This window comes from Mobula hypostoma, chromosome 8 (genome assembly GCF_963921235.1).
Source record: "Mobula hypostoma chromosome 8, sMobHyp1.1, whole genome shotgun sequence".
NCBI lineage: Eukaryota > Metazoa > Chordata > Chondrichthyes > Myliobatiformes > Myliobatidae > Mobula > Mobula hypostoma.
This window is the reverse complement of record NC_086104.1, coordinates 109747988-109771943: the sequence shown is the minus strand read 5'-3', so window position 1 is coordinate 109771943 and position 23956 is coordinate 109747988. Positions and strand designations below refer to the sequence as shown.

Sequence of the window (23956 nt, the reverse complement as noted above, 5' to 3'; positions counted from 1 at the left end):
TACCTAAAATTTCTAGTAATCTTTCCCCTTCAGCCCGTAGAATGATTGCATTTCTTACTTTAATGGCGAAAAGATGTATTTTACAACATTGGAAAGAGCTTAATGCTCCAACTACCTTTTTTTGGTTTTCTCAGACGATTTTATGTTTGAATCTGGAGAAAATTAGAAGTAACCTTTATGATTCTTCATTTAAATTTGAACAGATTTGGGGACCTTTTATTCGATATTTTCATTTAATGTAATATTTACCCTTCTTGTTTTTTTTTTCACTGTTTTAATGGAGGTCGGGATTGAGGACGTGATTTTAAGTTTAACTCTGTTTGGTTTCAAGTTAGCCCATTGCTTTGCTTTGCTTTTAGTTAGTTGCACGGTGGGTTTTTTTTTGGGGGGTTTTTTTTCTTTTTTTTTCCATTGATATATATAAAATCTAGTATACTATTATGTTATCTTGGTTTCTTATGCTTAAATTACATTGTTTGTAGTATTTTCTTTTTGGGTATTGTTATCTTTTGGAATTTTATTATACTTTAACATTGTATTAATGTTTATATGGCTTACCTTTTTTGTATACTTACTCAATAAAAAGATTTAAAAAGAAAGAAAGAAAGTGGTACATGCCTCTTTTCTATATAATATTCAATCTGTCACTTCTTCACCCGTTCTCCTAATCTGTCTAGGTCCTTCAGCAGACTCCCTGCTTCAACATTACCTTCCCCTCAATGTATCATCTGCAAGCATGGCTAAAGTCATTAAGTCCTTCACCCAAATCACTGATATATAATGTGAAGAAGTGGTCCCAACACTGACCCTTACAGAACACCATTAGTCACAGGCAGCCAATCATAATGACCGCCTTCATTCTCACTCTTTGCCTCCTGGCAGTCAATAAAGCTCTCCATATCTTTCTTGTAATACCATGGGTTCTTATATTGTTGTCATCCTTGCTGTTATCCCCTTCCAATCAACTTTGGCCAGCTCCTCTCTCATGCCTCTGTAGTTATTTTTATTCCATAGTAATATCAATACATCTGACTTTAGTTCCTCCCTCTCACACAGCAGGGTGAATCCCAAGAGTTCCTTTACCTTAAACTCCCTAATCAAATCTGGTTCATTATACTACACCCAATCCAAAATTGCCTTTCTCCTATGTAAGGGGTTTCTTCTTTTATATTACTGCGTATGCTCCACAAGTCCAGAACGAGGGGTCACAGTTTGAGGATAAAGGGGAAGCGTTTCAGGACTGAGATTAGGAAAAACTTCTTCACACAGAGAGTGGTGAATCTGTGGAATTCTCTGCCACAGGAAACAGTTGAGGCCAGTTCATTGGCGATATTTAAGAGGGAGTTAGCTATGGCCCTTGTGGCTAAAGGGATCGGGGTGTATGGAGGGAAGGCTGGTACAGGGTTCTGAGCTGGATGATCAGCCATGATCATACTGAATGGTGGTGCAGGCTCAAAGGGCCGAATGACCTACTCCTGCACTTATTTTCTATGTTAATCAAAATGGCTTCTTTGTTATGTTAATCTCTTATGTTACTGTGTATGTTAATTAAAATGGCTTCTTTGTTATGTTAAATGCTGATAAAGTCTCTAGCTAGCACTTTGCTTGGGTTATAATATAGATAACAGAGTAAATGAACCAATGGGTGTCCATGTTATTCCTTCTTGGGGTGATATGCTGTCTCATACGGCTGGCAACCAGGGGGTTTTGGCAGGGAGTTGGAGGAGAGACCGTGAGGACGACGGAGGTATGGGGAGCGCTCTGGTCGATCACTCCGGGCGGGGAGTTGGAGGAGAGACCGTGAGGACGACGGAGGTACGGGGAGCGCTCTGGTCGATCACTCCGGGTGGTCCCGAGCTGCAAGTCAAAGGGGTCCGAGTGGATCGCAAAGGGAAGAAATGAGGTCCTGAGCTCCAACGTGTACATGAAGAAATTGAACTTTGATAAGTCTGGTGCCTTTTCCATTCCTTTTTGTATTGTACTTCTATTAATCTCATAGACTTAGTAATATCTATAAAGTGTAATTGGTAAAACATACATTGTGTGCTGGCTGATGATTGATGCTTGAAGCCGAATCAGGTGGCATTTGTACAGCTACCGACGTAACTGGGAGACAAGGTGGGCGGCAGATGGTGTTTCCCGGAGATAAATACGAGCCAATATAGCTGAGCATTACACCTAGAGAGCTCAACCACAAGCTGCTCTAAAAAGAGGCATCACCTTTTGAAGGTGTCCTGGATGCTGGGAGGCAAGTGCCCATAATGGAGCTGGCTTTCCACAGCTTTCTCTAATCCTGTGGTCGCCCCTCCATACCAAATGGTGATGTGACTAGTTAGAATGCTATTCTGGTACATCTGTAGAAATTTGCAAGAGTCTTTGGTGACATACCAATTCTTCTCAAACTCCGAAAGAAACATAGGTGCTGTTGCGCCTTCTTTGTAATTGTATCAATACGTTGGGCCCAGGATAGATCCTCTAGGGATGTTGACACGAAGGAACTTGAAACTGCTGATCCTTTCCACTCTGATTCCTCCATGAGTTCTGCTGTGTGCGAGGTTGTTGCTCTGGCACTACTCAACCAGCTGATCTATCCTACTCCTGCACACCTCATTATCATCTGAAATTCTGCCAACAATAATTATCTTCTTTTCCTTACTGGCATATGGCAGAGGCAGCAATCCAAAGATTATGATTTTGGAGGTCCTGCTTTTTAGATTTCTACCTAACTCTCTGTATTCTCTCTTCAGGACCTCCTCCCTTTTCCAATCCATGTTGTTGATACCAATATGCATCATAACTTCTGGCTGCTCACTCTCCTTTTAGAATGCTGTGGACCCGATCCGAGACATCCCCGATTTTGGCACCTGGGAAACAACATATCATCCAGGTGTCTCTTTCGTGTCCACTGAATCTCCTGGCTGTTCCTCGAACCAAGGAATCCCCTATCACTACTGCACACCACTTCTCCCTACTGCCTTTCTGAACAGAGCCATACTCGCTGTGGCTTGCCTCCGTTAGGCCGTCCGCTTCAGCGGTATCCAAAGTGGCACACATTATTGAGGGAAACAGCCACATGGGTACTCTACGTTTTCTTTCTATTCCCTTTCCTCTCCTGACAGTCACCCAGGTACCTGCTTCCTGTAACTTAGAGCTGATAACCTCCCTGTAACTCTTAACACAAACTCTAAGAATCTGCAGTTTGCTGTACTTCATGCAAATGTAGCTATCAGGGAGACTGGAGGTCTCCCAGAGTTCCCACATCTCACACAATGAACATACCACTAACCCTAGATCCATTCTGACTACACTAGCTACTAATAGACAAAGAAAATAAAAGCAACACACATCAAAGTTGCTGGTGAACGCAGCAGACCAGGCAGCATCTCAAGGAAGAGGTACAGTCGACGTTTCAGGCTGAGACCCTTCGTCAGGACTAACTGAAGGAAGAGCTGGTAAGAGATTTGAAAGTGGGAGGGGGAGGCGGAGATCCAAAATGATAGAAGACAGGAGGGTGAGGGATGGAGCCAAGAGCTGGACAGTTGATTGGCAAAAGGGGTATGAGAGGATCATGGGACAGGAGGCCCAGGGAGAAGGAAAAAGGGGAGGGGGGGAAAAACCAGAGGATGGGCAAGGGGTATAGTGAAAGAGACAGAGGGAGAAAAAGGAGAGTGAAAGAAAGAATGTGTGTATATAAATAAATAACAGATGGAGTACGAGGGGGAGGTGGGGCATTAGCGGAAGTTTGAGAAGTCAATGTTCATGCCATCAGGTTGGAGGCTACCCAGACGGAATATAAGGTGTTGTTCCTCCAACCTGAGTGTGGCTTCATCTTTACAGTAGAGGAGGCCGTGGATAGACATACCAGAATGGGAATGGGACGTGGAATTAAAATGTGTGGCCACTGGGAGATCCTGCTTTCCCTGGTAGACAAAGCGTAGGTGTTCAGCAAAACGATCTCCCAGTCTGCGTCGGATCTCGTCAATGTATAGAAGTCCACATTGGGAACACTGGACACCGTATATCACCCCAGCCGACTCAGAGGTGAAGTGTCGCCTCACCTGGAAGGACTGTCTGGGCCCCTGAATGGTGGTGAGGGAGGAAGTGTAAGGGCATGTGTAGCACTTGTTCCGTTTACAAGGATAAGTGCCAGGAGGGAGATCAGTGGGGAGGGATGGGGGTTGGGGGGGGAAACGAATGCACAAGGGAGTCGCGTAGGGAGCGATCCCTGCGGAAAGCGGGGGGGGGGGAGATGTGCTTAGTGGTGGGATCCCATTGGAGGTGGCGGAAGATACGGAGAATAATATGTTGGACCCGGAGGCTGGAGGGCTGGTTGATGAGGACAAGGGGAACCCTATTCCTAGTAGGGTGGCGGGAGGATGGAGTGACAGCAGATGTGCGTGAAATGGGGGAGATGCGTTCGAGAGCAGAGTTGACACTGGAGGAAGGGAAGCCCCTTTCTTTAAAAAAGGAGGACATCTCCTTCATCCTGGAATGAAAAGCCTCATCCTGAGAGCAGATGCAGCGGAGACGGAGGAATTGCGAGAAGGGGATGGCATTTTTGCAAGAGACAGGGTGAGAAGAGGAATAGTCCAGATAGCTGTGAGAGTCAGTAGGCTTATAGTAGACATCAGTAGATAAGCTGTCTCCAGAGATAGAGACAGAAAGATCTAGAAAGGGGAGGGAGGTGTCAGAAATGGACCAGGTAGACTTGAGGGCAGGGTGAAAGTTGGAGGCAAAGTTAATAAAGTCAACGAGCTCAGCATGCATGCAGGAAGCAGTGCCAATGCAGTCATCAATGTAGCGAAGGAAAAGTGGGGGACAGATACCAGAATAGGTTTGGAACATCGATTGTTCCACAAAGCCAATCAAAAGGCAGGCATAGCTAGGACCCATACGGGTGCCCATGGCTCCATCTATAGTTTGGAGCAAGTGGGAGGAGCCAAAGGAGAAATTATTAAGAGTAAGGACTAATTCCGCTAGACGGAGCAGAGTGGTGGTAGAGGGGAACTGGTTAGGTCTGGAACCCAAAAAGAAGTGGAGAGCTTTGAGACCTTCCTGATGGGGGATGGAAGTATATAGGGACTGACATCCATGGTGAAAATAAAAGCTTACTAGAAACTTTGATGGTGAACTATTAGAAACATCCATGGTGAAAATAAAAGCTCACCAGAAACTTGCTTAGAGCCTCCACCTGTTCATGCCAAAGCCTGACCACTAACACTGTCCACTCCTACAATGCCCGTTTATACTCTACCTTCCTTTCCCAACAGATCCCATTTACAACCCTTAGTCGCCTCCAAGCTCTCAGGCCAGCCTGGGTCACTCTCCCTCCTTGATCTGCTTATCACTCTTCCTCACCTGTACCTATCTTTCACTGGCCAGCTCTTGCCCAGCTTTTGTTCTCCAGAATAGCAGTATCTGAGAAAAATGTGTAATACATGGATCAAGGAAAATACAGCGTTAAAACAAAATTTAACGCACGACAAAAAACTGTGGCAACAAGTGTGAGTTCATCCACTTTGAATGCAAAAAGGGCAAACTTGGTTTGTCTTAAAGCTTGACAGCATATTTTCTCAAAATGCCATATTCCTTAACATTACAGGGAATACCTCCTCCCTTCTCTGGCTGTAATTTAGAATTACACCCGACTTAATTTCCACTCCTCTCCCCCCCCCCCCCCGCTTACCTAGCTTGTCCTCTGCCCCTCCCTCCCTCTTTTTGCTGACATCTTCCCCCTTTCTTTCCAGTCATGAAGAAGGGTGTCAGCCCAAGACGTCGACTGCTTATTCATTTCCACAGTTGCAGCCTGACCTGCTGAATGCCTCCAACATTTTGTGCATGCTGTTCTGGATTTCCAGTATAAGCAGGATCTCTTGTGTTTGCAATTTAGTATTTCTGAACAGCCCCACTGTTCAACCTCATCTTGGGGAAATAAAAATGCAGGTGTGTCATGAATTTGAAAAAGGAAATATAGTCACCTTCACTGCAATCCAGCTGCACAGGAAAAAGCACTTACCATAGCTCACTTGAGAAAACATTTCTACTGAAGCTTGATATAGGTTGCTGAGAATTATTTATTAGTTAACAAGAACTAAATATCAACTTTCAACTGTAATGCACTGTTCCTCTCAAGAATGTAGCAACAGAGAGGCTAAGAAGATATATCAATGATGGAATCAGTAAGATTTTCTATCATTCATTACACTATGCAGCTTATTGATCATGAGTCTTTGAAGGGCTACATTTCAGCAAATATAATAAACATGCAAAACACTCTGAAATACCCATATTTCTATGAAAGTTCTTACCTTTGGTGGAAGGAAGGCATTTTCATTCTTCAAAACAAATCTTCCCTCTCTATCATCCTTGTTCCAGTTTAATTGTACAACCAGAGGCTTCTCTTCCTTGTCAAGCTTACGCTCCTCTAAATAAAAACATTCACACAAATTAATTCCATGTGACAGATTACTTTAAATTAAAACAATTATTATTTAATTTCAATATCTACACAGTTATAATCTATGAAGGTCTAATATATTAAAGAAACCATAAGATAGGTGAACAGGAATAGGTCAATAAGCTTTTATCATAACTACTGAGACCAAACTAAAAAATGTTTCTCCATCCATTCTGCTTTTATTTTAGCATTTCATCCTGAAATTCCAAGAAAACAACAGGTGAGACTAAATGCAAATACTCACGTTCACTTCGCTGTAATTGCCATGAAGAAACAGATTTCTAAGTTATTAGTAACATATTTCAGCTACTAAATAATGAGGTTAAATGACAATCTGTTAAAACTATTTTTGAAATGGACTGCAATAATTGGATGCAGAAGAAAATTTGAAGAAAATACATTGTTCTAGTTTTGGCTTCAACAACTATACTGGAATATCCAAAATGAAACCAGTTCTGAAGTTCTATAAAGTACGAAAGCTACAAATCCCACCTGCAGTATTAATGGACTAATAATGTAGTTCGATTGCTAATAAGAACATGGCATTGTAGAAATATTGACATATTCATCTTCAAAATGAACACTTGCTCAGAATTTACTTCCCTAATCCATACAAATACTGGCCCATTACAAAATGTCATTAGTATAACATGAAACTTGATATTTATTACATTTCCCCCCAAATTATCGACCCCCATCCCAAGCCTCACCACTATTTTCTTTCACCAAACTAGTGCTAGAAGGTAGCACTAATTTATGTTTGCCCAATGAATTTTAGCAATAATTCACCATTTAGTTAATAATGGATGTGATATATAATACACACCTTGCTGCGCATTCACAACCCTGACATAGCAAATTATTTACATTCATATTTTTGATGACAAAATGACTGAAATGTGGTAAACCTACCTTAATATGACACAAAATTAGCAGCAGGAATCTTGTTAAATATGCACAAGCTTCCCAAAATTTCTGGATACTTTCAGACTACAACTACCAATAAACTCCATTTGTTATCATAAAGTGGCAGGGGGAAATTTTAAGACCAATGTTTTGTGCTGGGGTTAGCATCCAAATTTAATGCACTGAACTACATTCAGTTCTGGGCACACTCCAAAGATATGATCAGCCTTCAAAGGTAAACAAATTACCAGTGCAGAATATATTAGTTATATTCAGATTACTACAGAAAATGATCAGTTTTGTATAGCATACTCAAAGCAGTTGATTAAGAGGAAAATAGCTAATTCCTTTGTTGAACATTCCAAAACCAAGGTAATGCACCTTCAAAATTACAAGTCAGCATCTCTTCTTTCAATCAAATCTATATAGCCCCAGATAGGATCTTAAATCGTGTTATAAAAAAATAAAAAATGACGAAAATACCAAATGCAAGACCATTTCCCGCCCCTACGTGCCCTTAAGTTGGTAGCAATAAGCTGCATGTTCCCATTTTAACAGTCCTGGAGCAATCCACATTAATAAAGGCCTTTCAGTCTGCCCATGTAGGCCATGCTGCCCATCCAGCTAGTCCCAACTGTGTTCGTTCAGCTCATATCACTCTAAGCCCTGCCCTCCATGTATCTATCCAGTCCTTCTTAAATGATATTGTACACGCCTCAACCATCTTGTCTGGCAGCTCATTCCATTTACATAGCACCAGCCAATTCACCAAATGGCCATACTGTTCCTGTGCCATAAAAATGTACTTCATGCTCATTATACAAGGGGGATAAAAGACTCTAATCTTTCATGACTTAGTTGTATTTGACGATGAACGTTGCAAGCTTTTATTTTTTCAATTCCCAAATGAACACATTACAAAGCTGGTGAAGCACACTGACGACTTGCTATAACTACTTTATTACACACTTATTCAGGAAATGAACATAGCTATCAATAGCCTGTTGGAGTTGAGCTTTTGAACCACTTGTGTGTATGACCTGGCAGGTTTGAGATTGAACTGAAGTCTCGAAAGTGCAGACTGCTGCAGTGTGGGGTGTTCAGGCCGAATCAAGGCAGCAGAACCCGGGCCCATGCCCTAGAGTGGTAGGGAACCAACATTTGGCCAGCGCTGGAGCAGACTTGGAGGCATGATCAAAGCAACAGAACCAAGGAGAAGCAGAGTCGAAGCAGCAACCTGGGCCGAGAGCAAGTAACAATCCGCTGTTTGGCTGATTTAAGTGCCATGCTGGATTGGAAATGTAGAGTACGGACCAATTCGAGATGGCAGGGCCCAAGCCGAAGAGTAAGGTATGGTCGATTTAAGCAGCAGGCCAGATTGGAAAGGCCAGGATGTCAGTTCATTCCACTAGGTTTATTCACCTTTGCTCTGAACTGAGGCTGTGGCCTGCAACTAACGGGCTCTTAGATCAGGTGTGACTGGCTTCATGGCTGTTGACTCACTTTCGTGAACACCAGTTCTGAATGTTATTTGCTTACTTTTATTGTTTGCTCTATATGTATTTTTCTGCACATTGGATGCTTGACAATCTTTTCTTAAATGGGTTCTATTGGGTTTCTTTGTTTTGCAGCTGTCTGTAAGGAGACAACCTCCAGGTTAGAGTATACATACTTCAATAATAAATGTACTGAGCATTGGTTGTAAATAAACAAAACAATAAATATCTGTTGATTCTGAAGTTTTGTTTGCACTCATGGTCCTGAGGCTCCTTCACTTTGCTGCATCAGTGGTCTCTTATTGGTCTCCTCTTGGCATGCAATAGTTGTGTACTCTAGAGATCTATAAAATTTTCAGGATTCTGGGTCAAAAAATAAAGAATGTCAACATATTTGGCACACTGGGGACTTGTCTTGGTACATCCCCAATGCAAATGACACATTTCAAACAACTTGGACTAAGCAGTCACCTACGAACACAACAGAATTGCATAAATCTAACTGTCATTGTCGGATAACAAATCAATCATGCATGTACCGAGGTACAATGAAAAACCATCCATACAAATTATTTCATTACAAAAATGCATTGAGGCAGCATCAGGGAAAACAAAAACAGAATGCAGAATAAAGTGTTACCACTACAGGAAAAGTGCAGTGCTGGAAGACAATAAGGAACACATACAAAATCCTGGAGGAACTCTGCAGATCAGACACCTTCTATGAAGGGAAGTGGACAGCAGATGTTTCAAGCTGAGACCCTTCACCGGGACAGGAAAAGGAGACAGAAGCCAGATTTAAAAAGTGAGGAAGAGGCAGGAGCACAAACTGACAGATGATAGGCAAGTCCAGGACGAAAGGGAATGATGTGAGAAACTAGAAGATAGATAGAAGAGGTAAAGGGCTGAAAGGGCTGAAGGAGGAATCTGAGAGGACAGGACAGGAGACTATCAAGTAAACAAACAGGGAACTAGAGGGAGGTGATGGCAGGACATGAAGAAAGGGGAGGGGAGGAGGGGTGAGAAGGTCACCAAAATAAGGGAAAACAAAGGGCAATGGGAAGGGGGCGGGTGAGGAGAAAAAAGGAGTAGTTACCAGAAATCGAAGTTCACGCAGCCAGGTTAGAGGCTACCAAGACCGAATACAAGGTGCTGCTTCTCGAACCTTTGTGTGGTCTCACTGTGGCAGTAGAGGAGGCCATGGACAGACATGGCAGTGTGGTAATGGGAAGTGAAAATGAAATGGGTGGCCAGCAGGAGATCCAATTGTTGCAGCAGACAAAGTGAAAATGCTTGAAGCAGTCCCCACAATCTACATCAGGTGTCACCACCATCATCCTTATACTCAAGAAACACAACATACCTAACAACTACCGCGCAGCGACTCTTACATCTACCATCATGAAGCGCTTCAAGAGGCTGGTCATAGCATATGTCAACTCCAGTCTGCAAGACAACCCTGACCCACTAAAATTTACCTACCACTAAAACAGGTCTACAATGGACACCAGCTCTGTCCCTACACTCAACACTGGAATATCTGAACAATAAAGACACCTACATCCAACTACTGTTTATTAACCGCCGTTCCGCAATCAATACAGTAGTTCCAAATAAACTCATCACCAAACTCTGGACTTTGGGAGTCAGAGCCTCCCTCAGTAAGGATAAGCAGCACACCTCATCCACGATTATTCTGAGCATTGGTGCTCTACAACCATTTTTGCACCACGAACCGGTTTAATATTGACAATATTCTTGTGGACCGGAGGGAGGGGGTGTGTTCAAGTGGGGTGAAACTCACCTCAACATGTCTTTTACAGATAGGGTTGCCAACTTTCTCACTCCCAAATAAGGGACAAAAGTAGCAGTCAAATACGGGACACTTGTGTTTACCCCGAGAAAGACTACCATGACCACGAAGCCTTGTGTGGGCACCTGTGTGCGCATGTATGTACATGCCGATTTTTTTTTCTACAGATCGGTTTTGGCTTAATCTTCCCGATTCTGTTAAGTAAAACTACATTGTACATACATTATTTCTACTTTATATAAGCTGTGTATTTATCATATCATTCCTGCTTTTACTATATGCTAGTGTTATTTTAGGTTTTATGTGTTATTTGGCATGATTTGGTAGGTTATTTCAAGTTCAACAGTGCGTGACAGAGAATGAGGAAAGGTGCAGCTGACTCATATCGTTTCATATCGCCAAATCATATCTTTTCCTCGCAGCCCGGTAGCACAAGCTTTGTGGCCCGGTGGTTGGGGACCACTGCTCTACAAGGATGCATCCTCAGCCCACTACTCTATTCCCTGTATATTCATGTCTCTGTGGCCAGATTCTACTGACTCCATAGACAAGTGTGTTGTTGATATCATCACAGTGGACAATATCTCAAATAACTGAGTACCAGAAGGAGACAGAGCTTAGTGACATGCTGTCATGACAACCTTTCCATCAAATTTAGCAAAACAAAAGAACTGGTCATTGACCTCAGGAAGGGCCGGGGCAGTGCACAAGTTCCTAACTACATCAACTGTGTTTAGAGGTTGAGAGCTTCAAGTTCCTGGAAGCGAGCATCACTAATAGCCCGTCATGGTTCAACCACTACATCATGGCCAAGAAAGCTCACCAATGCCTCCACTTCCTCAGGAGACTACAGAAATCTGGCATATCCCTGTTGACCCTTACCAATTTTTTAATGATGCAGCACAGAAAGCATCTATCTAGAATATTTAACAGCTTAGTATGGCATCTGCCCTGCATGTGATCACAAGAAACTTCAGAGTTCTGGATACAGCTCACCACATCATGGAAACTAGGCTCTCCTCCATACTTCTCACTGCATTATGCCAGCATAATCAAATATTGCACCCAACCCATTCTCTCTTCTACCCTGCCCATCTGGCAGAAAATACAAAAGCGAGATACCATGTACTAGAAACAAAGCCAGTTTCTATTCCACTGTTATCAGACTTGTAAACAGCTCTCTTATACAATAAGATGGACTCTTGACCTCAATCTACAAGTTATGATCTTGCATTTTGTTTATTTGCATGGCACTTGCTCTGTAGCTCTTACACTTTATTTTGCATTGCTATTGTTTTATCTTACTCTACCTCAAAGCACTGTGAAATTATTTGATCTATATGGACAAAAATGGAAGACAAATTTTGTACTGTATTCTTGTATCTGTGACGATAATAAACCAAATCAAACCAATGTAGGAGGCCACACTAAAACAAGAGGTAATAAATGACCCCAACAGATTTACAGGTAAATGCCACCTAACCTGGAAGGCTGTTCAGGGGCGGATGTAGCACTTAAGACCATATGATATAGAAGCAGAATTAGGCCGTCAGCCCAGAGTCTGCTTCACCATTCAATCATGGCTGATTTGTTATCCCTCTCAACCCCATTTTCCTTCCTTCTCTCCACAACCTTGGCATCCTTAAAGAACCCATGAACAACTGTTTTAAATATACCAAATGACTTGGCCTCCACAGTCGTCTGTGGCAATGAACTCCACAGATTTACCAGCCTCTGGTTAAAGAAATTCCCCATCTGTTCTGAAAGGACATCCTTCTATTCTGAGGTTTTGTCCTGATCCTAGACTCCCAAAACCATAGGAAACCATTCTCTTTTCTTTCTTTCTTTCTTTTTCAATCTTTTTATTAGTTTCATAAAATATAAACATAACATAATAGCAGTACAAAGTTATTGGGAGTACATTGTTATAATAAACATGACTGATTATAAAACCAAAAAATACTTAATTGACAAAACTCCCAATCATGTAGGATACCAATGAATAATACAGAACGAAGAGAAATATCTAGACAAAAATCATGAAAATGGAAAAAAAAATATATAATAACCCTCCCCAAAAACAAACTAATCTAAACAGAATTAATCAACTAAACTAAAAAAAAGCAACACACATCAAAGTTGTTGGTGAACGCAGCAGACCAGGCAGCATTTCCAGGAAGAGGTACAGTCGACGTTTCAGGCTGAGACCCTTCGTCAGGACTAACTGAAGGAAGAGCCAGTAAGAGATTTGAAAGTTGGAGGGGGAGGGGGAGATCCAAAATGATAAGAGAAGACAGGAGGGGGAGGGATGGAGCCAAGAGCTGGACAGTTGATTGGCAAAAGGAATACGAGAGGATCACGGGACAGGAGGCCCAGGGAGAAGGAAAAGGGAGAGGAGGGGAACCCAGAGGATGGGCAAGGGGTATAGTCAGAGGGACAGAGGGAGAAAAAGGAGAGTGAGAGAAACAATGTGTGTATATAAATAACAGATGGGGTACGAGGGGGAGGTGGGACATTAAAAATTTTAGAAATCATTTCGATTCAAAATGCAGTGATTTTTTTGATAATTGTTTTTGACTTTATGCAGGAAGGCAGTGAAGGTAATCCATTCTTGAAGGTGTCTGCGCTTATTTTGTTCATTTACAGTCAATCAAAATACATGGCAGTGATAAATTCTGTCCATAACTGTTACGAACTAAAGCAGTGTTATAATACAGGTGTCCCCCGCTTTTCGAATGTTCGCTTTACTAAACCTCACTGTTACGAAAGACCCACATTAGTTACCTGTTTTCGCTATCAGAAAGTGTTTTCACTGTTACGAGAAAAAGCAGCCGCTCTCCCCTGGATTTGGAACTGCATTCTCGCCAGCATTTCTTAAACACGTGCCTTTGAGCAGCCGTTAGCAAGATGAGTTCTAAGGTATCGGAAAAGCCTGAAAGAGCTCGTAAGGGTGTTACACTTAGTATAAAACTAGACATAATTAAGCGTTTGGATCGTGGTGAACGAAGTAAGAACAAAGTGAGTTTGGCTTGTGGAAGTTGACAAAGATGATGTTGAAGAGGTTTTGGCATCCCATGACCAAGAACTGATAGATGAAGAGCTGATGCAATTGGAAGAGGAAAGGATAACGATCAAAACCGAATGCAGTAGTGAATGGACCGAAAGTGAAGTTGTCCAGGAACTGAACGTGAGGCAACTGCGTGAGATTTTCGCTGCAAATGATAAAGTACAACATCAATTTTGAAAGGGTACGTCGGTTTAGGGCATATTTGCAGGATGGTTTGAGTGCTTACAAAGAACTGTATGATCTAAAAATGTGCGAAGCTAAGCAGTCAAGCAAGCCTTCCAATCAGCCACAGCAGGGGACGAACCTCTACTTTCGACATCGAGGCAGGCAGACATAGAAGAAGATGACCGACCTGCCTGCCCTGATGGAAACAGACGACACCTCAGTGTCCCACCACCCCAACCTCCAGGCCGTGGACAGATACCGATCCGCGAAGAATGCAGCGATAGCCGGGACGCACCCAGCACATCTTTAAGAAAAAAAGCCGAAATAAACAAGCTAACTAATTAGGTGCCGCCCGGCACGTAAATGTTGGCCCAGATCAGAGGAGATTGCTAATTGTGTAGTTGCTATTACTAGGGAGAAGGTGCTTGGAAAGCTGAAAGATCTGAAGGTGGATAAGTGCCCAGGGTCTGAAAGAGATAGCAGAAGAGAGGCGTTAGTAATGATCACTAGATTCTGAAATGGTTCTGGAGGACTGCAAAATTGCAAATGTCACTCCACCCTTTAAGAAGAGAGGGAGGCAGAATAAGGAAATTATATGCCAGTTAGCCTGACTTCATGTTTGGGAAGGTGTTAGAATTTATTAAGGATGAGGTGCTGGGGTACATGGAGGCACATGATAAAATAGGCTGAAGTCAGCATGGCTTTCTTAGGGAGAAATCTTGCCTGACAGATCTTTGGAGTTCTTTGAGGAGATGACAGGTAGGATAGACAAAGAGTCAGTTGATGTTGTTTCCTTCAATTTTCAGAAGGCCTTTGACAAGGTGCTGGCCGGTGGTGCAGTGGCATATGCACTGAATTTCAAAGGGAGGGGTCCCAGGTTTGAATCTGGCCAGTTCTCTGCACACTTTCCATTTGTGTTGGGTCGAGCATAGGGCTAGCAACTTGGTCTCATTTTAAAAAAGGCAGACAAAAATGCTAAAGAAATAGCAAGGTTGGTGCCTGATGCGCTACAAGGTGCAGAAAGGAACAGCAACAATATTGACAAGGTGCTGCTGGTAAACAAGTTAAGAGGCCATGGTATTGCAGGGAAGATACTAGCATAGAATGAGAATAAAGGGGGCCTTTTTTGGTTGGCTGCCAGTGACTAATGGTGCTCCACAGGAGTCTCTGTTAAGTTTGCTTTTTTTTCATGCTATATGTCAATGATGTAGATGTGAAATGATGGATCTGGGGCCAAGTTTGCGGATGATACAAAGATAGGTGGAGAGGCAGGTAGTGTTGAGGAAGTTGGGATTCTGCAGAAGAACTTAGACAGATGAGGAGAATGGGCAAAGTGACAGATGGATTACAGTGTAGGGAAGTGTATGGTCATGAACTTTGGTAGAAGGAATAAAGACATGACTATTTTCTAAATGGGGAGAATATTCAGAAATCTGAGGTTCAAGGGACTTAGGAATTCTCTTGCAGGATTCCCTAAATGTTATCTAACAGGTTGAGTTGGTATTGAGGAAGGCAAATACAATAGTCATGTTATTTAGAGAGGATTAGAATATAAAAGCAATTAAGTATGCTGAGGCTTTATAAGGCATTGGTCAGAGTGCAGTATTTTGAGCAATTTTAGGCCCCTTAATTAAGAGAAGATGTGCCGGCATTGGAGAAGATCCAGGGAAGGTTCATGAGAATGATCCCCGGAATGAAAGGGTTAAAATGTAATAATTGTTTGACTCTGGGCCTGTACTTGTTGGAGTTCAGAAGAATGAGGGGGGGAAATCTTATTGAAACCCATCAAAATTCGAAAGGTCTAGACAGAGTGAATAGACATGGAGAGAATGGTTTCAAGGATTCTGCAGGGAGCGCTCATGGAGTGAGAGCGCCTTTGGCTTCATTCCATTCCCGTTATCTTTTTTTTAAACCTATGATCTCCCTTACTTAACTAATTTTTACCTACACCAGAAGATTTATTTTATCTTATTGATTCTTTCTTGAACTGCAATTGTGGAATCTAAAGAAATGAGTACAAGATCCAAAACCAAAGACGGGAACGGAGGAAAAAGAAAAGGTGACTCTAAACGAACGGAGCTACCCTATGAAGCTATGATGAAGTTTTTAGAGGAAAAATTTGAGGAACAACGTCAAAATCTGAAAGCTTATCTGATAAATTTGAGCAACAGCGTCAAGTCTGAATGAAGACTTAAAATCAATCACGGAAACTCTGAAATCCCTGCATTGTGAAGTTCAAAAACATCGAAGTAAAATGTCTGAACTGGATATTAAATCTCAGAAGACGGATTCAAAAGTTGAGAACTTGAAGCAGAATTTAGCTTCAACCATTAAACAACTGCAACATTTTAAATCCAAAGACATCGATCTTGAAAATCGATTAAGAAGACAGAACTTGCATATAATTGGTCTATCTGAGGATGTTGAGGATGGAGATCCTTTAATATTCTTTGCTCAACTTTTAAAAGATACGTTTAATTCAGTATTTCCTAACGATCCTCCATTCCTCTACCGTGCCAATCGTATACCGCGGCCAAAGCCGGCATCCACTGAATCAAAACCTCTGATGTGGGAATATTATCAAAAAAATCTTAAACCGGCATTATTATACCCTGCACGCCTAAGCATTTCTCTTTCTGATGGATCTCATCGTGTCTTCCATTCCACAACTGCTGCTCAAAGTTTTTTGGATGACAACTACCCATCTGATACGGACACCGCCCTTTAATTAATGTTCCGTGCTTCCAGTATCAGTTTTTTTTTTCTGGTGTTAAAAAAATAATAAACTTTCTATTACCGTACGAAGGTTTTTTATAAGCTCAAGATTTTTGTTTTGTGCTTAGTACCATAGTTAATATTCTACAACTTATCTAAAAAAAAGTATTTTCTTGCGAGTAACTTTACTTTTCCTTAGTCAATTTTTTTTTAACTATTTGATTTCCGATATTGTCACTAACGATTTGATTTGACGATCAATTTTAGAAAAGGAAGGACTATAGTGAATCCAGTTTGACAGCAAATATTGCTTATGGTAGGCCAGCCTACCAGGTAGGACTTTATCAAAAGCCTTACTGAAGTCCATGTAAATTAAGTCTACCATTCTGCCTTTAATTTTCCCCAAAATACTCAGATTTGTGAAACATGATCTCAACCTGCACAATACCATGTTGACTCCTCCTAATCAGTCTGCCTTTCCAAGTGAACAGGAACAGTCTCCCAGAATCTCCCAATCAACCTCCCTTCTCCCAATGCAAGGCTCAGCCTCTTGTAGTTTCCAAGCCTATCCTATAGCCCTTTGTAAATTACATTAGCTATCCTCTAGTCATCTAGCACCTCACCCACGGCTAACGAAATTGCGAAAATCACCATTAAAACCCCAAAAATCTTCTCCCTTGCTTCCCTTACTGAGCAACCTGATATGCAACAATATTTCTAATACTTCCTCCTTTCTGATACATACTCCAGATTATCAGCATACCCACCACTTAAATGTCCAGCCTCCATAACCTTCTCCCTCGAGAATTCCAATGAGAAGTATTCATTTATGACTTTGCTCATATTCTCTTATTCACATGAAGATTATCTCTTTATTCCATTTTACCTCTTTCCTTAGCTACTCTCTTGATTCTAATGTATGCAAGAGATTTTAGGATTCTCTTTAACCTTACTTGCTAAGGTCATTTCATGGCCCTCTTTTGCTCTTCTAAATTCTCTCTCAGGCTGACTCCTATAACTTTAATAAAACCCAAGACACATGTTCAACACCACTTTCCTGTACCTGATATACATTTCCTTCTTTTCAGTGATCAAACTTTCAATATCCTTTGTTAATCAATGTTTTCCCTTTGTTTCCCCTCTGAGAAAGTTAACAGCATCAGGTTTCTGGGAGTGCACGTGTCACAGACGATCTCACCTGGTCCCTCAACACTACCTCTTTAGACAAGAAAGGACAGCAGCGTCTGCACTTACTGAGAAGATTAAGGCAAGTCTCCCACTCCCCCTCCCCGTATCAACCTATTTATTTATTTTTAACAGGATCACCATTGAGAGTGTCCTGACCAGCTGCATCACTGTCGGGTACGGGAAATGCAGAACATCTGACCACAAGACCCTAGAGAGAATTGCAAGGACTGCTGAGAGGATCTTTGGGGTCTCTCTTCTACCCATCCTAGATATTTATCAAGAGCATTGCATATGCAGGGCCTTAAACTTGTCAAGGATCCCTCCCAACCATTCCACAATCTCTCTGACCCCCTACCGTCAAGCAAGAGGTAGTGTAGCGTTAGGTGAAGGACTGTTAGGATGGGAAACATACTCTTTCCCCCAGGCCGTGAAACTACAAAACTCACTGCCACCACCCAGGTGCCATCATGCATGAAGCACTAGTAGCGTTATACTGTTTACCTTTAAGCTTGTGTCATAAATGCACCTTATGCCAAATGTCAATATGCTCGAATATATGTTTGTGGTTACATTACTCTGTGCTGCCTATGAATTATATGTACAGGTATCTCCCGCTTTTCGAACGTTCGCTTTACGAAACCTCACTGTTACGAAGGACCTACATTAGTTCCCTGTTTTCGCTAACAGAAGGTGTTTTCACTGTTACGAAAAAAGGCAGTGCATGATAAAAGGCGCGCCAAGAAGCCGCTCTCCCCCGGATTCGGAACGGCATTCTTGCCAGCATTGCTTAAACACGTGCCTGTGAGTAGCCGTTTGCAAGACGAGTTCTAAGGTATCAGAAAAGCCTAAAAGAGCTCTTAAGGGTGTTACACTTAGCGTAAAACTAGACATAATTAAGCGTTTTGATTGTGGTGAACGAAGTAAGGACAAAGTGAGTTTGGTTTGTGGAAGTTGACGAAGATGATGTTGAAGAAGTTTTAGCATCCCATGACCAAGAACTGATAGATGAAGAGCTGATGCAATTGGAAGAGGAAAGGATAACAATCAAAATCGAATGCAGTAGCTAACGGACTGAAAGTGAAGTCCTCCAGGAACTGAACGTGAAGCAACTGCGTGAGATTTTCGCTTCAATGATAAAGTACGACTTTAATTTTGAGAGGGTACGTCGGTTTAGGGCATATTTGCAAGATGGTTTCAGTGCTTACAAAGAACTGTATGATAGAAAAATGCTCGAGCCTAGCAGTCAAGCAAGCCTTCAGCAGATGACGAACCTTGACCTTCGACACTGAGGCAGGCAGACATAGAAGATGACCTGCCTGCCCTCATGGAAACAGACGACAACGCAATGACACCCAAGTGTCCCACCACCCCAACCTCTGGACCGTGAACAGATACCGATTCACGCAGAATGCAGCGGTAGCCAGAACGCACCCAGCACATCTTTAAGAAAAAAAGCCGAAATAAACAAACTAATTAATTAGGTGCCGCCCAGCATGTAAATGTCGGCCCAGGTCAGAGCCAATTGCGTCACCTCTGATCTGGGCTGATATTTACATGTTGGGCAGCACCTAATTAATTAGATTGTTTATTTCAGCTTTTTTCTTAAAGATGTGCTGGGTGCATCCCAGCTACCGCTGTACCCCTGCTTGCTTCGCAGCTCGGTATCAGTCCACGGCCTGGAGGGTGGGGGCCACTGCACCACCCCAACCTCTGACGACTCAGCCTAACATACCATCATCAGTGTGCTTGATGTCTTCCCAATTCCCGGAAGTGATACTACACTGTACATATATTATTTCTACTTCATATAGGCTGTGTATTTTTAGGTGTTATTTGGTATGATTTGGCAGCTTCATAGCTTAAAGGTTACCGGAGAGCGCTTGCGCCGTGTTTCTGCCGAGAGTGCTTGTGTGAGATTTTCGCTACGGAGAACAGTGCAGGCAATGATCGTAGAGAAGTATTTCTACTTTATATAGGCAGTGTATTTATCATATCATTCCTGCTTTTACTATATGTTGCTGTTATTTTAGGTTTTGTGCGTTATTTGGCATGATTTGGTAGGTTATTTTTGGGTCTGCGAATGCTTACAAATTTTTCCCATATAAATAAATGCTAACTGCTTCTTTGCTTTACAACCTTCCGCCTTACGAACCATTTCATAGGAAAGCTCTACCTTCGGATGGCGAGGGAAACCTGTACTGTGTTGTGCACCTCAGTCTGGAAGAACATTATTTTGTTTGGTAGTATAATGACAATAAACAAACTTGAATGGAGGTCTGCCTGTCAATTAGCTGATATAATTTTCCCTTATAGATTGATCTCAATCTATTTCTACTAGATTATATCTTACACTATTGAAATCCAACTGCCTTAGAATAGGACCTTATCTTGGAAACCGAACTGAACTTCTTCCATGACCACTTTGATCTACATAATCTTCAAAATCTCATTTGGTGGCTGACAGCTGAAAGGAGAATGTTCTGAGAGGATTCAAAGGTGTAGGGAAATGATGCAAAAATTAATTCACCACTAGAAAGCTTGGAAAGGAGAATACAGAGAATGCAAGTTAAAGTCTGCAAAGCTAAGAACAAAATAGAGAATAGTTAATTCATTCTGCATCTGAACTGAGTTATTTAAGTCAACAGGATAGGTGGATTTGGAATTGCATACGGGTAAAGAGTTGCTTGATTCCTATATCTGAAAGGCAATGGCGAACAAAAAAGTTTTTGTATCAATCTGTTTTTATTGTTAATTGCAATATTGTTAGTGACTTGAAGTTACATTCTCTAACTGCCATGGTGGGTTTCAAATGCACATCGCTGCATCTCCCCCAGACTTCCTTGCTTCTCAAGTAAAGCTCTCCTGATCTCATTGATAGATTTAAATAGTACTTAATTGAAAATTTAATTGGAAAACTTCTGAACTTTTATATTCTGTATTCCTCAAGATCTCTTCTGGGTTTCAAAAGTGGAGAGGTACACTGAGCAAAAAGGGCAGACAGACAGTAAGATAATGGAGACAAAAAGAAACAGAAGGAAAAAGTGAAGGCAATTGGAAGGGGAGAGAAAGAGGGGGTTAGTTCAGCGGAAAAGGAGCACTATTTTACAAATGGGCAACAAGTAGTGACCATAATTGAGTTATTTCTCAATTATGAAAGGCAAATACAGCTTACTCAATTGTTCTTGCAACATGTTCCAAGCATTCACATCCTCACACAATTTCATAATTCACAAATAGCTTGCAATGATCTCAAATGGTCTGCCAAATGCCAAAAGCGAGAGAGTCTTGTAAAATCTTCATTCTTCCAGGAAGTAACTAGGATTTTAAACTTCTAGGATTAACAACCTCACCTCAAGATACCCTGTACACTCATTCAAATTGGAACCAACCATTATTTTTATTCTGTTGCGACAGTTAAAGTTGAGTGTATTGACAGGAGACTAATCAGACATCTTGAACATTGTTCAAAGTTAATTCAGAGTACCTCAACTTCTTAAAAGATGCATTTCTTTTAAGCATTCCGTATCAGTCTACTTTCAAAGTAACAGAAGTTGCTAGCAATGCAATAAAGTAACACTGCATCCTAATAACTTACTCAGCAAAGTTTGGATTTTGCCAGAACTACATAATTCCAGATCTCATCACAGATTCGATCTAAAGTAAACCGAGAACTGAACACTGAAATGGTCCAAGAGGAAAGAAAACCAATGGGAACCAAGAGGTAAGTGAAGTGACAAACCCCAACATCATTCAGATTTGAGAATTTGATAGTGTTGGGGCACCATGGTAGTGTAGTGGTTAGCATGATGCAATTACAGCTTGAAATGTCAGAGTTCAAGTCCAGTGTCCTCTGCAAGCATGTGTGTTCCTTGCTGGGCGGCATAGCTCAGAGGGCCAAAAGGACCTGCTCCACACCATCTCAAAATAAAAACAAGACACCTTAATAAAACCAGAGTCAATGGGTCTCTTAAAATTAAAAAAAAATCAGTGGTTGGAGTTATACTTGAGGACAATCATACTGGTCCCAGGACACTACCAAAGGAATTCCTTTTTGCAGTATCCTAGGCCTAAATTTTCAGCTGTTCAATAACTTTACTGGCACTATAGGTCATAAATAATTCACTGATGATTGGACAATATTCAAATCTATTATCAACTCTTCAGTATTCATTAAGCTATGCAAGTGTGCAACAGGACCTCAACAACATTCAGGGGTGTGTTTGGTAAGTGGCAAGTAGCATTTTCATTATAAATGTGACAGGCAATCTCCAAGACAGTTCAACAAGCAGATCTTGATATTCAATGTAATTACCACTTCAGAAACCCCACCATTAATACAAGATGGATTACCACTAACACAAAATTCAGCTACATCAATACCACACATACAAGAGAAATTCAGACTAGTATCTTGGAGTGATTGCCTCACCTCCTGACACTCCATGACCTTTCCACCATCTGCAAGTAAATCAGGCAGATAATAACAAGCTCCCCTCCCTACATGAATGCCCATCAATTCTCAAGCAACACCACCATCTTGGCAAAGATGCCCAATTGACAGATACTCCATAAACCACCCTAACCATACAGAAGCTCTGATATGCACCAAGTAAAAAATTCATGAGTTACTTGTCCAGACTACTCCAACAGCAGCTCCTGAAACTTAATCACTAACTAGAGGCAAACAACAGGAATTCTGCAGATGTTGGAAATTCAAGCAACACACATCAAAGTTGCTGGTGAACGCAGCAGGCCAGACAGCATCTCTAGGAAGAGGTACAGTCGACGTTTCAGGCCGAGACCCTTTGTCAGGACTAACTGAAGGAAGAGTTAGTAAGAGATTTGAAAGTGGGAGGGGGAGGGGGAGATCCAAAATGATAGGAGAAGACAGGAGGGGGAGGGATGGAGCCAACCCCTTGCCCACCCTCTGGGTCCCCCCCCCCGTCTTTCTCCCTGGGCCTCCTGTCCCATGATCCTCTCATACCCCCTTTGCCAATCACCTGTGCAGCTCTCTAATGCCCCACCTCCCCCTCGTACTCCATCCATTATTTATTTTTATCCACACATTCTTTCTCTCACTTTCCTTTTTCTCCCTCTGTCCCTCTAACTATACCCCTTGCCCATCCTCTGGGTTACCCCCCCCCTTGTCTTTCTCCTTGGGCCTCTTGTCCCATGATCCTCTCATATCCCCTCTGCTAATCACCTGTCCAGCTCTTGGCTCCATCCCTCCCCCTCCTGTCTTCTCCTATCATTTTGGATCTCCCCCTCCCCTTCTCAAATCTCTTACTAACTCTTCCTTCAGTGAGTCCTGACGAAGGATCTCGGCCTGAAACGTCGACTGTACCTCTTCCTAGAGATGCTGCCTGGCCTGCTGCGTTCACCAGCAACTTTGATGTGTGTTGCACTAACTGGAGGCAATAGGTACTTAGGAACATCACCATTACATGTGGCTTCCTTTCCAAATCACACATCATCCTAATTTGGAAATATAATCACTGAATCTAGAGATCATGAAACTGCAAAAACAAAACTCACCAAGACTGCATCTCACCATTGTCTTCTCAAGAACCACTGAGGAATTAGTAATAAATCCTGTCTTTGCAAATAACATCCAGGCAGAAAAATGAATTTTATAATGTGTAACATAAAAATTAGTATTATTTTCCCCCAATAGCCACTGAAACTGAGCAAATATAGTAGAGAAATTCCCTCCTTAAAATTAGAGTCCTGTCACCCAGCTCGCAGTCAGATCTACATCCAGAGACAGCGACCTACTCACCAGCCACAGATGAGCTGTAGAAGAGTTAAATGATAAGGGGCATAGCTTACAGTTACAAGGAAAAGTTTGTGAACCCTTTCAATTACCTGGCTTTTTGCATGAATTACTCAAGATATGGTCTGATCGCCATCTAATAATACAAAACACAATCTCCGCAGACTAATAACACAATTACAGTCAGCCCTCCTTATCCGCGGGTTCAGCATGCAAGGATTCAACCAACCGCGGATTGGGAAAACCTGGAAGTTCTCTCTCCAGCACTCATTGTTTGAGCATTTTTTTTTGTTATTATTACCTAAACAATACAGTCTAACAACTATTTACATAGCATTTACATTGTGTTAGGTATTACAGTGGTCCCCAACCACCG

General features: G+C 41.9%; 1 protein-coding gene across 6 annotated transcripts in view; it reads right to left on the bottom strand.

Annotated features, from left to right (window-relative positions):
- Positions 1–23956, bottom strand: part of afdna (afadin, adherens junction formation factor a) — a 216550-nt gene that overhangs the window by 162823 nt on the left and 29771 nt on the right. For all 6 annotated transcript variants that reach the window (XM_063056597.1, XM_063056601.1, XM_063056602.1 and 3 more), the window contains exon 3: positions 6309–6424. In XM_063056597.1, coding sequence (XP_062912667.1) covers positions 6309–6424 — 116 coding nt within the window. The remainder of the gene's footprint in view (positions 1–6308; positions 6425–23956) is intronic.